This window comes from Spermophilus citellus, assembly GCF_964194105.1.
Source record: "Spermophilus citellus genome assembly, chromosome: 1".
Lineage (NCBI taxonomy): Eukaryota > Metazoa > Chordata > Mammalia > Rodentia > Sciuridae > Spermophilus > Spermophilus citellus.
Genome location: NC_138182.1, coordinates 73,815,884 through 73,831,567, shown reverse-complemented (window position 1 = coordinate 73,831,567; position 15,684 = coordinate 73,815,884). Strand labels below are relative to the sequence as shown.

The 15,684-nt window shown below is 38.8% G+C and overlaps 2 protein-coding genes across 2 annotated transcripts in view; one reads left to right on the top strand and one right to left on the bottom strand.

Annotated features, from left to right (window-relative positions):
- Nucleotides 1-2,849: 2,849 nt before the first annotated feature.
- On the top strand, nt 2,850-8,546 carry SAP18 (Sin3A associated protein 18). The gene is made up of 4 exons (XM_081298563.1): nt 2,850-3,001; nt 3,191-3,300; nt 6,492-6,614; nt 6,985-8,546. The coding sequence occupies exons 1-4, from the start codon at nt 2,873-2,875 to the stop codon at nt 7,139-7,141; spliced, it is 519 nt and encodes a 172-aa protein (XP_081154689.1). The 5' UTR covers nt 2,850-2,872; the 3' UTR covers nt 7,142-8,546.
- SKA3 (spindle and kinetochore associated complex subunit 3) overlaps nt 8,267-15,684 on the bottom strand; it is a 23,671-nt gene continuing 16,253 nt past the window's right edge. The window contains exons 8-9 of the mRNA XM_081298550.1: nt 14,223-14,350; nt 8,267-12,971 (exon numbers count right to left, since the gene is read on the bottom strand). Coding sequence (XP_081154676.1) covers nt 14,225-14,350 — 126 coding nt within the window. The 3' untranslated portion in view covers nt 8,267-12,971; nt 14,223-14,224. The remainder of the gene's footprint in view (nt 12,972-14,222; nt 14,351-15,684) is intronic.

Genomic DNA, 15,684 nt, shown 5'->3' with positions numbered 1-15,684 from the left:
ATTGAACTTAGGGGTGCTTTACCACTGGGCCACATCCCCAGTGCTTTTCATTTTTTATTTTGAGACAAGTTCTTACTATGTTGCAGAAATTGATCTTGAACTTGCAACCCCTCTACCTTAGCTTCTCTGGTCAGTTGCTGAGATTTCAGACCGGCACCAGGCTTATTTAGTAGGTTTTTGTTTTTTGGTACTTGGTATTGAGCCTAGGGATGCTTTCCCACTGTTTTAGTCAGCTTTTTCACTGCTGTGACTTGACAAGAACAATTTTAGGAGAAAAGTTTATTTGAGGGCTCATGGTTTTAGAGGTCTCAGTCCATAGACTGCCAGCTCCATTCTTCAGGACTAGAAGTGAGGCAGAATGTCATGGCAGAAGAGTGTGGCAGAGGAAAGTGGCTCAGATCATGGCTAGGAAGCAGAGAGAAAGATTCCCCTCACTAGAGACAAAATACATACCACAAAGGCATTCCCCCCAATGACTAACCTCTTCCAGCCATACCCTACCTGCCTTCAGTTACCACTCAGTTAATCCCTATTAGAGGATTAACTCACTGTTTAATTTAATTCACTCATAACCAATCATTTCACCTCTCAGCCTTCTTGCATTGTCTCACACATGAGCTTTGGGGGGACAACTCATGTTCAAACCATAACAACCACTGAACCACATCCCCAGACCTTTTTTTTTTTTTTTTTTTTTGTATTTTATTTAGAGACAGGGTCTTGCTCAGTTGCTTAGGGCCTTGCTAAGTTGCTGAGGCTGGCTTTGAACTCGCAATCATCCTGCCTCGGCCTCCCAAGCTGCTGCGATTACAGTGTGCACCACTGCCTGGCTTTCATTTTTTATTTTGAGACAGGGTCTCCCTAAATTGCTGAGGACCTTGCTAAATTGCTGAGGATTCTCCTGCCTCAGCCTCCAGAGTTGCTAGAATTACAGGTGTGCACCACCACACCCAGTGTGTTTGGTATAGTATGCCACAGTTGAGTTATTGCACTGCTAATAGACATGTGGCCTGTTTCTAGATTTTGTTCTTGAGAACTATACTGCTAAGCACATTCTTGTAATGTCTCTGGATACATTTGAGCAAGATTACACACACACACACACACACACACACACACAAAGGAGAATTGTTAAAAGTATGCATACTTCAACTGTACTAAATAATCCCAACCTACTTCCCAAAGTGGGTATACCAATTTACATTCTGACCAGCAGTATGTGTGGATTGTTTCATCTATCAACAGTTGCTACTGTCAGAGTTTCTAATTTTTTGCCAATTTTTTGGGAATAGTTTTAAACCAATTAATCTCTATGGCTTTAATGTGAACTCCTGATTAATAATGACCCTGAACATTTTATATGTTTATTGGTCTTGGGGACTTCATTTTTAATGCACCAGTTCAGTTAGTTATATGACCCATTTTTCCACTGGGTTGTCTTTTTCTTTAGTTCTTACCTATTCTGGATAGTAACTTTTTTCCATGGCATGGCTCACAAACATCTTCTCCTGCTCTGTGGCTCATGATTTTCTCTCTTATGATGTATTTTGAAGGTTCGATTTTTCTTTTCCAGTTTTTTTATTTTTTACTTTATTTTAATTTTTTTAGTTGTTGATGGAGCTTTATTTATTTTTATATGGTGCTGAGGATAGAACCTAATGCCTCACATGTGCTAGACAAGACCTTTACCACTGAGCTACAACCCCAGCCCTCTGATTAATGAGTTTTGGAACATATATTCCTACCCACAGGTTATGAAATCTTGGAAATCTGGGAATGGAACCACCATTTGACCCAGCTATCCCTCTCCTTGGACTATACCCAAAGGACTTAAAAACAGCATACTACAGGGACACAGCCAGCACAATTCACAATAGCTAAACCGTGGAACTAACCTACATGCCCTTCAATAGATGAATGGATACAAAAATTTGGCATTTATTCACATTGGAATATTATTCAGCAATAAAAGAGAATAAAATCGTGACATTTGCAGGTAAATGGATGGAGTTAGAGAAGATAATACTAAGTGAAGTTAGCCAATCCCCAAAAAACCACATGCAGAATGTTTTCTTTGATATAAGGAGGATGATTCATAGTGGGATAGGGAGAGAGAGCATGGGAGGAATAGACAAACTCTAGATAGGGCAGAGGGTTTGGAGGAAATGGGAGGGGGCATGGGGTAATTAATGATGGTGGAATGTGGTGATCATTATCCAAAGTACAGGTATGAAGACACGAATTGGTTTGAATATAATGTGTATACAGCCAGAGATATGAAAAATCGTGCTTTATATGTATAATAAGAATTGTAATGCATTCCGCTGTCATTAAAAAATATATATATTCCAGTACTCACTTGAATTTCGTGTGTGCTACATGGGGACAGTCCAGTTCATTTTCTTTCCCAGTACAGACTTTCATCACCACTTACTGAAAATCATATTCTCCCCACTCTCTGCAGCGCTCTGTTCATAGCCCAGAGGTCCGTTTGAATCTGTCATTCATTTCAGAAAGATCGACTTTTTGCTAAGCTGTTGCTGTTAATGCTTGTAATGTTCTTAAGTGTTTTGGGTTCGTTAAGGTATTCATCATTGTGCATGAAAACACCACTTTCACCTTAGTCCATTGGTGAGCGTTCAAAGTAAAAAACAGCTCGCCAACTAACCGCAGAGACACAATCAGAAGCACTTCCCCCAGAGGCTCCGCCTTGTCCCAGTCCGCTCTCTCCTTTCCCTAGGCTCCATGCGCCGACGCGCCCGTCTCAGGTTCCTGAGCCGCACAATGAAGTGCGCCTGCGTCTGGAGACGCCCCGCCCCAGTCCTGGCGCTGTATAAAGCCTCGCGCTTTCCTCGCGAGAGACTTCGTGCTCATGCTCGCTGCGGGGGTCGGAGGTCAGGGCGAGCGTCTCGCGGGCCGAAGAAGGAAGATGGCGGTGGAATCGCGCGTAACCCAGGAGGAAATTAAGAAAGAGCCAGAGAAGCCAATTGACCGCGAGAAGGTGAGGACCCTAGTTCTGTGGGGTAAGGGAAGAAGTGAGGTGGGCCCGGCGAGGCATAAAGATGCGGCCTGTGTGCGGAAGAAGGCGGTGTTTTTGCTCCAGGGGCAGCCGAGAGGCCGCAACGCCTCCTAGCTCCGGATTCACTGCTGCTGTTTTAACTTTTGCCCTTCTTTTCCCTTTCTCCTCGAGACATGCCCGCTGCTGTTGCGAGTCTTCACCACCAATAACGGCCGCCACCACCGCATGGATGAATTCTCCCGCGGAAACGTACCCTCCAGCGAGCTGCAGATCTATACTTGGTGAGCTCTGCGGGGGTGGGGTCAAGGAACCTCTGTCTCCAACCCGTAAGGTTCAGCCTTTGCTAGGGAACAGAGGATTTTCCTTCATCTAATTTCTCATTTCCACATGGGGCCTTTAGGGTGACTCTCAGAGGTTTTGACTGTAAGGTAAAAGGGGATTTGTGCATCTTGTAGTTTATATGATTAATATTGAAAGTTTGAGGTAGCTGAAAATTGACAGAATATTGCTATCAGCATTATGGCTGCCTGGTACAAAAAATGATGTTTAGATCATTAAAATGCAGTAGCACCCTCGAGGGATTCCCTTGAATAAATGGTGTTGCATGGTAAGGTGATGATGTTGAGCGATATTTGTTATGCTCAAAAATCGTTTACATTTAATAACACTAGAAATGTATCACCACCGAAAACCTAGTGATATCTGACCTGGAGTTTAGTGGAAAAGCTTTTTGGAGTGTTTAGTGAAAACTGGCACCCAGATGTTTTATATCATTATACCTCTCCTGTGCCCTAGTCCAGAGTAGGACTTTACTGTAAGCCCGTAATTGGTGCATGATCTGAACAGTTGGTAGCATTTACATTTTTGTGCATCTACCACTGCAAAAAGGTTTTCCTTCCAACAGAAAGTGTATTTATTAAGCATTAACTTTCTGTTACCTCTCCCCCAGCACTTTAATCAACTTTCCATCTGTGTGAATTTGGCTATTTTAGATACTTTATAAATGGAGTTATTACAATGTTTGTCATTTTGTGACTGGCTTATTTCCCTTACATTGTTTTTAAGTTTCACCCATTAGAATTTCCTTTTCAAGGCTTAATAGTATTCTATTGATACGTGTACCCCATATTATCTACTCATTTGCTGAATGTTCAGTCTTTTTTTTGCAGTTGTAAATGATGCTGCTCATAAACATTGGTGTATAACTATGTGCTTGCATCCCTATTTTCTATTCTTTTAGGTTTATACTTAGGAGAGCATTTTTGGAAGAGCTTGTTAAATTTATGTAGTATTATGATTCTTTTACATCAGTGTCATTTAAGGGTAAAAGTTCCAGGAAGGTTGATATAACTTAACAGAGAAGAATTACTCAATAATGGCTTTATGGAAAACTTTTTTTCCAAGATGAATTTTTTTCCAGTAAATAAGGTTTCTAAATTTCTAGGTACTGTGTTGATGTTATAAAGAAAATACTTTCTTTCCTTATAATGAGTTCAGTTTATTAGAGGAGCATGTCATTCCTCTGTATCATATAAAATAGCATAGTACTTGCATAAAATCTCCACACATTCTTTGGCATACTTTAAGCGATCTTTAGATTTTATAATACATAGTGAAGTTTAAATGCTATGTAAATAGTTGTTATAAACGGTTGTTCAAAGACTAACGATGAAAAAGTAAGTCTGTGTTCAGTATAGGACCAAAATATTTTTCTGAATATTTTCAGTTTGTAACTGGTTGAATTGTGGATGTGGAACCCACAGATAAGAAGGGCTGACCATAAAGTAGGCAGTCCCAAGACCAGGAAAGGAGAAATTGGTAGAAGAGGATCCCAACAGAGGCAGTGCTGTGTAGAGTTTAAAGAACTAGCCAAACACTACAGAAGTAGTATATTTCCTGTGCTAGGTGCTCATTAAACAGGTTATTGGAAGAGAATTACTGACACTTTTCTGTAAGCCATAGTTAAACCAGAAAAACAGAACCAGTAGGAGAGGTTAAGAGGATTATTTCAGAGAATTGGCTTAATTGACTGTGGGGGCTGGCTAGACCCCTGGGGCATTAATTTGTAGGGCGGGCCCTCTCCAGAAAGAAAGGCTGAATCCTTGAGTATGAACATGAGCTGGCATTGGTTTCCATAGCCAGAATTTCTTAAGTCTATTCTAAAGTTCTTTCTACTGATTGAATCAGGTCTACCCAGGTTATATAGGTTAGTCTCCCTAATTTGAAGCCAACTAGTTTAGCCTTTAATCACACCTACAAAATATTTCACAGCAACACCTAAATTGGAATTTGGTTGAGTAATTGGGGGGCTATAGCTTTGCCAAGTTGACACATAATACTGAGCCTCACAGTCACCCAGCAGACGTAAGCTCCAAGGGAGCACTTTGGCATTCTCTTTGTCCTCAAACTTTAGACTACTAGTTAGAGAGTAATACATGGCACTTCACTTGTTCCTCTGAGAAGATAGGCCACGGAAGGTGGAAAGCTGTTCATGTTGTCAGAAGTTATAAAAGATGTGAACCATATTCCCCGAGTTGATTGTAAGTACTGTGATAGTATAGACAATGTTTTAGAAGGAAAAAGCATGATTTCTGGTATATATGATTAATACGCTGGGTGTTCAAGTCATTGATACAGAATAACATCCAAATATCAGGTTTAAAGAAAAGTCACTCCTAAGAACAGGGTCTGACCTCAGAGTTTATGCCAACTTTGGAGTTCACTGGGGACAAAGTTAAAATGACCAGAGTTAATTATGATTACAGAATAGACTATGACAAATTAAAATAGGCTACAAAATTATATAAGAGGAAGGATAACTGTGAATTTTTATCTGAAGTTTTGCCTACTGCTTCAATTGGACTTTATTTTCTTCTGGCAAAGTAAAATTAATTTTTATTAAAAGCATAATGTTAGCCCAGCATGGTGGCTCAACGCCTGTAATCTCAACCGCTCCTGAATTCAAAGCCAGCCTCAGCCAAAAGCTAGGTGCTAAGCATCTATGAAATCCTGTCTCTAAATAAAATACAAAATAGGGCTGTGATGTGGGAAAGTGCACCTGAGTTCAATCCCTGGTGCCCCCTCCCCTCAAAAAAAGCATAATGTTTATAGCGTGAATTATATTTTTGTTTTATCTCAGCATTAAAACATGCTTGATATCTTAGGAATTTTTTTCCTCTAACACTATAATATGTATATGCATGAAAAATGCCTCACAATGATGTTAATATTACTCGTTTTTTCTTGATTGAGATTTGGAATATAATTTATTGCATATTTGCAAATGGCTTTTTCTCTTCTTTAAACAATGGGCACATATCAAGTTAGGAAAGGCAGTCATGCACAGCTTCTCCCTGCATGGCTGCAATAGTTTGGCCTTGTCTGAAATACACATGTGATAACTCATTGTCATTATCCTTGTTCCGTTATTGATGACTAATCATATGTAATTGTCATTTTTAAAAAAATTCAGGATGGATGCAACTTTGAAAGAACTAACTAGTTTAGTAAAAGAAGTCTACCCAGAAGCTAGAAAGAAGGGAACACACTTCAATTTTGCAATTGTTTTTATGGATCTAAAAAGACCTGGCTATCGGTAAGTAATTCCTCACTTTTAATTCTATTTTTGTTATTGATAGACTTTTATTTTATTTATTTATTTTTATGTGGTGCTGAGGATTGAACCCAGTGCCTCACACATGCTAGGCAAGCATTCTACCACTAAGCCATAACCCAGCCCCGGTTTTGGCATGTTTTTACAGATAGGGATAATTCCTTTAATGAATTTCTTTCAGTATTGTGGGAGGGAGAGTATTTATGTTATCTTAATATCTGGTTTAGCTACATTATTAGTACTTTAATTTTTGAACTGTTACAAGGTAGAGCAAATTCAATCCCATGTTCAGTTTTGTAACACATACTCAATTGATTTATGGTCCAGTAATAGTTGATTTCTTTTCCTGCAGAGTTAAAGAGATTGGCAGCACCATGTCTGGCAGAAAGGGGACTGACGATTCCATGACCTTGCAGTCGCAGAAGTTCCAGATAGGCGATTATTTGGACATAGCCATTACCCCTCCAAATCGAGCACCGCCTCCTTCAGGGCGTATGAGACCATATTAAATTATATTTACTATCTCTCAAATTTATTTTTCAGCCAGTTATGTAAAATAAACTTACATACTCTTTCCTCCCCTGATTTTTGCCATTAAGCCTTTAAATTCTAAACAAATTGTAATGCATCTATTTAGGAGTTAGATTTGGATATACTATGGGTATGGATATTAATAGAAAGTCTGTATGTTTCACGCCTCTGTAAAATATGAAGAAAAGTGCTCTTAGCATTATGTGTACAACTGTTAAATATATATGTACAATCAGTCTGAATGTGAAAGTCAATGGAGGCATGGGAATAGGGTTTCATCTCATATAAAGTTTATACAAAGGTGAAGAATAAAAATACTGAGATTATGAAATTTAGCATGAGTTTGGGCTGTAGACTAGAGTATGCAGTTAGAAAAATGACCTATGACAATGAGACAGCAGAGGCTTTTTGGAATGGTATGAGCTTCAGCGAGTTGAAGGAATTGTGTTGGAAGACATGACCTGCCTTGGTTTGGGTGCTAAAGAATAGTGTTATGGTGAGGATTTATATGCTTTAAAATGGAGGCTAGGACATTTTGAAGGCAGGAGCCAATATCTTTAAGATCTGAAAAACTGAGAAAGGGACAAAAAAAGAACCTCTTACACATCCTGTGCTGGGGACTAGTGTATGATTTGAGAGGCATTATAACACAGTGATTAAGACCAATGTACAAAGTACTTAAATTCTGATTGTACCAGTAGCTCTGCAACCTTAGATGAATTACTTGAATCAAGTGGGGGGGGGGGGCGGCTGGTGGTGGTTTTTAATGGGAGACACTAGTCTATAGGGTTATGAAAGTTAAGACCTAGGATAGTGCTTGGTGGATTAGAAACAATAAATACTGGTTATTAGCCAGAAAAAATAACTTAGTTAAAACTGGAAAATTATCTTAATGCATTGTTTGATTCTCATTTTGAAGTTTATGAACTAGATAAAAATGTGTAGAAAGCCTAGTTATTTTTAGTCTGACAGTAGAAAATTGAAATCCCCAAATGATAAAAGTGCTAAAAATGTGCAGGTAGTCTCAGTAAAGTGAGTTTTATCTTGTGCATACAAAATAGTCATTTAAAATCTGATTCTGCCAAATTGGTGTCCCTGTTACAGTGAGTCCACAATTTCAGATGACTAGATCTTAGTGGTTCCTTGCTGTAGCTTACTCCAAACCCTTAGCTTATATATTCATTCAGACTAGATGGACTTGAGTTACTAACCTTTTGGAGAATAGCCATGATTATCTTCCTGTTTGTGGGGCATGAAAGGGGGGATGATTTACTATTTAGATCCAAAGGGTGGGAACCACATTAAGGACCTTCAGAAGCCAATTTTTTCATATGGTGTGATCTCTTATCTTACAAGGGCTCTCCTGTTAATTCATGTTATTTTCTCACTAGTTTTAAAATAAAGTGGTTTAGCTGGTTTGCCCAATTCTATTCTTTGTTGGTTCCAACATGAAATTTTTCCTTTAAAGATTTCAGTCTTTTCGGGGCTAGGGATGTGGCTCAGTGGTGGAGCACTTGCCTAGCAAGTGTGAGGCACTGGGTTCAATCCTGAGCATCACATAAAAAAGATATTGTGTCCATCTACAACTAAAAAATATTTTTAAAAATTCAGTTTTCTACCAAAAGCATAAAGTTCAAGAATATGCAGTGAGTTTGTTATTGGCTATACTAAGAATCAAGGCTTAGCCCTTGTTTTCCTTTGACTTTGCTAAGAAGGTATGGTTTTAAGTAGTAACTGAACTGTTTTCTCAAATAGAAGTGGTTACCATTACAACATCTTTCTCAGTTCTTTAGTGTCTTTCCTAACTGCCGCAATTGCTTATAGGTTTTCAGTTGAAATTTTTCCTTTAGAACGTGTGAGTTACAGTACGCGACATTGCCCGTGTCTTTTCAGTGTCTAAAACTGGAATGGTTATGCCCATGCTCATTGACTCAGGTAATGTTTCAGAGATAAGTTGTGTGTGTGTGCATGCATGTGCATGTGAAGGGCAAGTGTGAGTGGGGGGAGAAAAAGTGATTAAACTGTTAGGCCACGTTGAAAAAATTTTAAACTCTTGTTATTCTTTAATAAAGAGCCAAACAGCCAATCTATTGTGTTCAATCAAACACAAATTCCAAACTTGGTTTTTGTGAAACTAAAAAGAGAACACTCTAAAACCAAGCTTGTCATCATAATTATGATTTTATGTGCTTAGCTGTGCGAAATACTTAGGGAACAACTTTAACCAAGCATTATCTCATTTAACCCTTACAACTGAAACACAATGACCATATGGGTTCCATCTAGAATGAGATTGATGCCTACTTCAATATCTCCAAAGTAGGTAGCCAAAAACAATTTGGTTGAAACTTTTCAAGAAATAAGTGTTCTTTTACAGTTTCTTTTATCCTTAATTCTTTAGTCTGTCTTCTACTCACTGACAGGGTTTTTGTAGTGGAATTATCTTCAGTGATAAAATTCTGCCAAGATAGTCATTGAAAATAAATAGACCCGCTGTATTCGACTTTTAATACAAACCACAAATCTCTTTTTTAAGATATCCAGGGTTTCCAGAATGAGTGGAAGAATAGCCAAATGACATCTGTCTGCTTTGTTTTTTATTGATTAGAAACAGACCATTCAACATGGCGTTTATTGTACCTGTTAGTGCATGTTCTCTTTGTACAGTAAGTTTATGACCATCAATTGATATCAGTTGACATATGTGACATCAGGGCCTTCATAGCCACCTCTCCTCCAACCATTGTTCCTATGAAATTCTGCTTTGGTTCCACAGTAGGAACTTTAGTTGTTTTTCATCAACCTCACAGCCACTATAGCCAGGCACCCACCTGCTTAAGGGCTGCCCGCCCTCCCCATCTCCAACTTCCCTACCTTTGTGAGTTCTGGGTCAGTAAAATGAATTACTTCTGCTGGGTCACAGCTGCTTTCTCTTTGCTGTTTTCAGTATTTCTATCCCCTTCCTTTGTGCCTTTGGCTGTTCAGACTTTTTAACTCTACAATTAAAATTACCCCAATTACAACAAACTAAGACAATCTTAACAGAATTTGATGAAATTAAAGCAATTTAAATTGTGAATGAGGTGAACTGCCTTAGGGATTTTTAAAATCTGTGAATTCTGAATAGTAATTATTGGGAAGTGGCAGAGAATTTACAATATTCCTGAATACTCTAATCCCTATCCTCTCGGTCTTTCCAGTAGCATGACTATCTTAGGTACCAGGTGCTGTGGACCAATTACACAGATCAGATACAGATTTTTCTTTCCTCAGAAAACTCTTAGTCTAGCAGGGAGGAAAAGAAAACTGAATAAAAGGTGGACAGAAAAGTGTCATGAGAAACATTGCTACTGAAAGTAGGATAACAAAGTATTCTGGAGATGACATTTGAGCTTGTCCAACTCCTGAAAGACAAGTGGGAATTATACTCCAGAATAAGGATACAGCATGAACAAAAGAGGAAATGAGCTTATGCAACCTTATGTACTGTTGTCGGTTCAACACAAGGAGGTAGGAATGCCAAATGCTGTGAGGATGATCAGGATGAGAATTGGAGTAATGGCAGAGCATTAAGGTATATCTGAGATTAAATTGGAGATTATCAGGAAGACCTGGGTGGGAAATGGGAAAGAAAAGTGAATCATTAAAGCGTCAATTTCCTCATCTGAAAAGTAAAGTGCCTGCTTCAAATTTAAGAATTAAATAGTAATTCAATTATTACTCAGTAATTGTTTAATGTTATCACTAATTCATTCAATAAACATGCTAGATACCAGGGTAATGAACACAGCAAACAAGGTCCTAAGACTCATAAAGGTTGTAATCTAGCAGGGCAGAAAACATTAAATAAATGTATATTCAAATAAATACTACAAATTCTACCAAGTAATGTGAAGGCCAAACAAAAACAGGTGTTAAGAAAAAAAACTTTTTTAAAAAAGGGGAGAAACTGGGGGCTGTGATGCATGCCTGTATCCTAGTGCCTTAGCAAAAGCAAGGTGCTAAGCAACTCAGTGAGACCCCGTCTATAAATAATGAAACAGGGTTGGGGATGTGGCTTATTGGTCCAGTGCCCTTGAGTTAATCCCTGGTACCAAAAAAGGGGAGGGACTCCTTCATAGTGGCAGGATACATAAAGTTTTTGATAAAATGACATTTAATCTGAGACCTGATAAACACATCATTCAGAACTCTTTCTTACAAGTTTGAAATAACCAGAAAAGCTCAGCTAGTTTAATCATAAGGACTTTCATGGATCATTTCACTGGAAAGTCCAGGGGTAGAGCCAGCTGGTGTTAGTTTGGTTGACCATGGGGGTCCTCACACCTCATTCTTCTTGTTAGGGGTCTTGTGTAGGGTTCCATGCTTGGCAGGCTGTTTCTGTAGTAAAAAGCAGCTCCAGGTGTTCCTCTACCTCCAAAAAAGATATTGTGCTGCTCTTTTCTACTTTCTCTAGGCTTCTTTGCCGTCACTGACTGGCAATGCTAAGGGATTGAGATTCTGCTAAATGCTGGGTTCTAAGTTCTAGTGTCTGCCAAGGTCCTGATGCAGGAAGAGTGGGGAAAACAAAAGATGGTGGTGGTGTGGCTAGGGTATCACACTGCAGGAGGGAGACATCAGCTGGGGTCAAATCAGGATACTGGATTTCATTTGAACAGCAGTGTGAAGACATGTGCTTGAAAGATCCCAACATTTGAAGCTGGAAGCATCACTATTCTAAGTAACAAGCTAGGATCATGGAAGGTAGTAAAGATTCAGAAAAAAATAAATTTTGAACAAAATAAATTTGAAGGCCCAAGGCCACATAAAACAAATGCAGCTCCCTTACAGGCAAATGCCTAAATCTTTTTTGGCTCATTTTTAAAAAGTCTTTATGCTCCATATCCCTCTCTAGTGGCACTGTTTCTCTTCCCCTCATTAACAAGTCCTCAAAAGAGCAGTCTAAAGCCATTGTCTATTTCCTTACCCCTGTCCTCTTAGATCCACCAGACTTCCCTCACTAGTACTCCACCAAAATTACTGTTGTTAAATCAACTTTGCCAAATCTAGTGATCAATCCTCAGTTCTCTTGTTACTTGACTTGAGTAAAGTATTAAAGTAAATGACCACTTTTCCCAACCCCCTTATGCAGTATCACTCTGCCTCTTTCTACTGCTTCCTCCTTCAGCAATCTCATCTGGTTCTAAGGATTGTTACAGTGAATGAAAAGCTGATAATAAATTTCAGTTATCAGCATACATAAAGTGCACTAGAGCAGCTTTACCTTGAAAATAATATTTTGAAAACTTACACTGTATTTAGCAAAAATCATACTTAAAACTATAGTAATTCCTGGCCAAGAAATAAATCAGGTTTTAGTGACAATTTTCTGACAAAATTAACACAGGTCAATGTCACAGGTCTTTCAAAACACAATTATAAGAAGGCAGTTTTACCATATTGAATTTCTTAAAGCCGAGCTTTTCAAGCACCTAATCATAACTGTCAACTAATTTCAAGTTTTTAGCTGATCTCCAAAGTATGGTAGGTCCTACTTTCCTGTTGACTATAATTTGAAAAGTTCTTTGCTGTTTTTAATCAGATGGATCTTGAGCTTGATGGATGGGGCAGTTTGAATCTGCTAGGTAGTTTTAAAGGCTCCTGTGGCCCTAGCCATACATAGGAGGCCTGTGGGCCCAGGTCCTGACGTTGGAACCTTCCAGAGAGTGAGGTTCAGGATCTGCTGAGTGGCCAAGCTGGAGAGTAGAGCTTGAAAGATCAGCTGCCATGTGATAGAAGGAGCTGATGTGAGAGAATGAAACCAAAACCCTGTAAAACACAGAAGAGAGAAGAAAAACACTGTAACAGTAGTGAATGTCTGACTTCAACTAAGACTTCCTTCCACCTTCACTGATGACAGTGCAGTTACCTAACCTGGTAATTTCCCTCTTTTTCTAAGTTTCAACTGTGTTTCTGTTATGTACAAATAGCAGTAGTCTTAAAAGAGCACTGATTAAACAAAAGATATAAATGACTTTGAGAGTCCACGAGATGACAAAATGGTAACAGCCACCTGGCCATAAGAAGATCAAGGGTGATGTGTAGCAAACTAGCATTTACATTTCTAAAATTACTTGTCCTATACCCTGCTATTACTTAGTCTATTCTGGTAGATTAAGTGGGGCAACTTAACATCAGTGACTGAACTAACTACATATCAATCAGACTAATCTTAAACCAAATCAAAATTTCATAAAAAGCATATAATGACATAAATGTCCATATTCCTCTTTAATACTGATCAGTTTTTAAAAAGGAAAGAAAGAGGAGAATTAATAAATTGAGTCCATCTCTGCTTCTACCTCATTCTGTTCAGTTTCTAAATTGGATAGATCCACTAGAGATTCTACAAAGATACAAATAAACATTAATAGCTTCCAACAAGACAGATGACACAACACTGTGGATGCATATTTTAAGAGAGTTTGGGATTAGATTCCCACTGATATTATCAAACTTGATAATTTGTGAATCTGAGATTCAAGAATCACAAATTCTATGTCAAAAAGACAATGGGCTGGGACATAGCTCAATTGGTAGAGTGCTTGCCTTGCATACACAAAGCCCTGGGTTCAATCCCCAGCACCCCCCCACACACACACACACACACACTAGAGACAAGCTATTAGCCTAAACTAGCGAATGTTGACTCTGAACTATTAAAAAAAAATTTTTTTTTTAGTTGTAGTTGGACACAATATTTTATTTATTTATTTTTATGTGGTGCTGAGGATTGAACTCAGCACCTCACATGTGCTAGGCAAACGCTCTACTGCTCAGCCCAAGCCCCAGCAACTATTTTTTTAAAATATTTTTTTAGTTTTGATGGACACAATACCTTTATCTATTTATTTTTACATGGTACTGAGGATTGAACCCAATGCCTCATACATGTGAGGCAAGCGCTCTGTCATCGAGCCTCAATCCCAGCCCATAAACTATTTTTACTATCATTCTATGTTAGTTTTAAAATGTCCTCTCAAATAACACATATTTTCTTTAGAGCAGTAGAATACTCACTTTCACCAGTTTTCTTTGTCGCCAGCATCTTGGGTATTCTGTCTTTTGTATTTGAGGAAACCTCTCCTGGGTGGCACTGCCTTCACTGCTTCTGGAGTAGCTACGTTTGAGTTGTATTTTGACAAAATCTAAAACAAGCAATTTTTTTTTTTCTGTCAAGTCATATGAATAACATAACAAATATAGAACATGTTAGAAATCATTCAAGAAAAGCCATGGAAATTAAAGGTTTTTTAAAACACTTATTTAGCATGCCTGCAGACATTCAACAGCAATGAAAACATTGAGATATTAGAAATTTAACTGGATGTAAAGGTTTGAAAGGCATTATCCTCATTAACTGAGGATAATGCAACCAATACATCCCCAAGAGCAAGTAAGCCTTTACAAGCTGAAGCTGTTAGGGAAAAATCTGAAACAATGTTTAAAAGAAAGCTCATCAGTTATAAAGATCATAAAAGGAAACTCTGAGATGTCAGCATCCTTTTCCTACACAAAGAAGTGACATTAAAGCTGGGCATGGTGGTGCATGCCTATAATCCCAGTGACGTGAGAGGCTGAGGCAGGAGGATCACAAGTTCAAAGCCAGCCTCTGCAAAAGTGTGGTGCTAAGCAACTCAGTGAGACCCTGTCTCTAAATAAAAATAGGGCTGGGGATGTGGCTCAGTGGTCGCATGCCCCTGGGCTGAATCCCCAGTAAACCCCCTGTCCCCCAAAAAGAAGTGACATAAAGGGGTTGGATTTGTAGCTTAGTGGTAGAGTGCTTGCCTGGTATATTGAGGCACTGGGTTTGATCCTCAGCACCACATAAAAACAAACGAGTAAAATAGTATGTCCATCTACAAATAAAAAAATACATATTATTAAAAAAAGAAGTGACATTAAATACAAGGCTTTGTTCCTTTCAAATAGAATTGAGAAGAATGAACCATGGGAACATGCTACACTCATTCCTCATTCAACTATTGTAGGTATTGCCCAGAAAAGCAGAAAAGACAAGAAAAGAAATAATTAAATATCTTATCCTGGGTCAATTCTGATGACATTTGGTTATTTTCCCAAGTAGCTCAATTCTGATGACATTTAGTTAATTTCCCAAGTGGTTATCCTTCTTATGGCTTTTCTTAAGCCAGGAACCTTTCTAGAGTAGTTACTGAGACTTCTATGTGCCAGCTGGGCATGTTGGTGCAGGCCTGTAATTCCAGTGGCTTGGCAGGCTGAGGCAGGAAGACTGCAAATTCAAAGCCAGGCTCAGCAGCTTAGTGAGACCTTGCCTCAAAATAAAAAATAAAAAGGGCATGTGGGCACGGTGGCACATGCCTGTAATCCCAATGGCTTGGGAGGCTGAGACAGGATAATGATTCAAAGCCAGCCTAAGCAATGGTGAGGCGTTCAGCAACTCAGTGAGACCCTGTCTCTAAATAAAATACAAAATAGGGCTGGGGATGTGGCTCAGTGGTTG

Coding starts and splice junctions, on each gene's coding strand:
- SAP18 (XM_081298563.1), top strand. CDS start 2,873: ATGCTCGCTGCGGGGGTCGGAGGTCAGGGCGAGCGTCTCGCGGGCCGA. Junction 3,301..6,491: donor GAGCTGCAGATCTATACTTG/GTGAGCTCTGCG, acceptor AAAAAAATTCAG/GATGGATGCAACTTTGAAAG. Junction 6,615..6,984: donor CTAAAAAGACCTGGCTATCG/GTAAGTAATTCC, acceptor CTTTTCCTGCAG/AGTTAAAGAGATTGGCAGCA.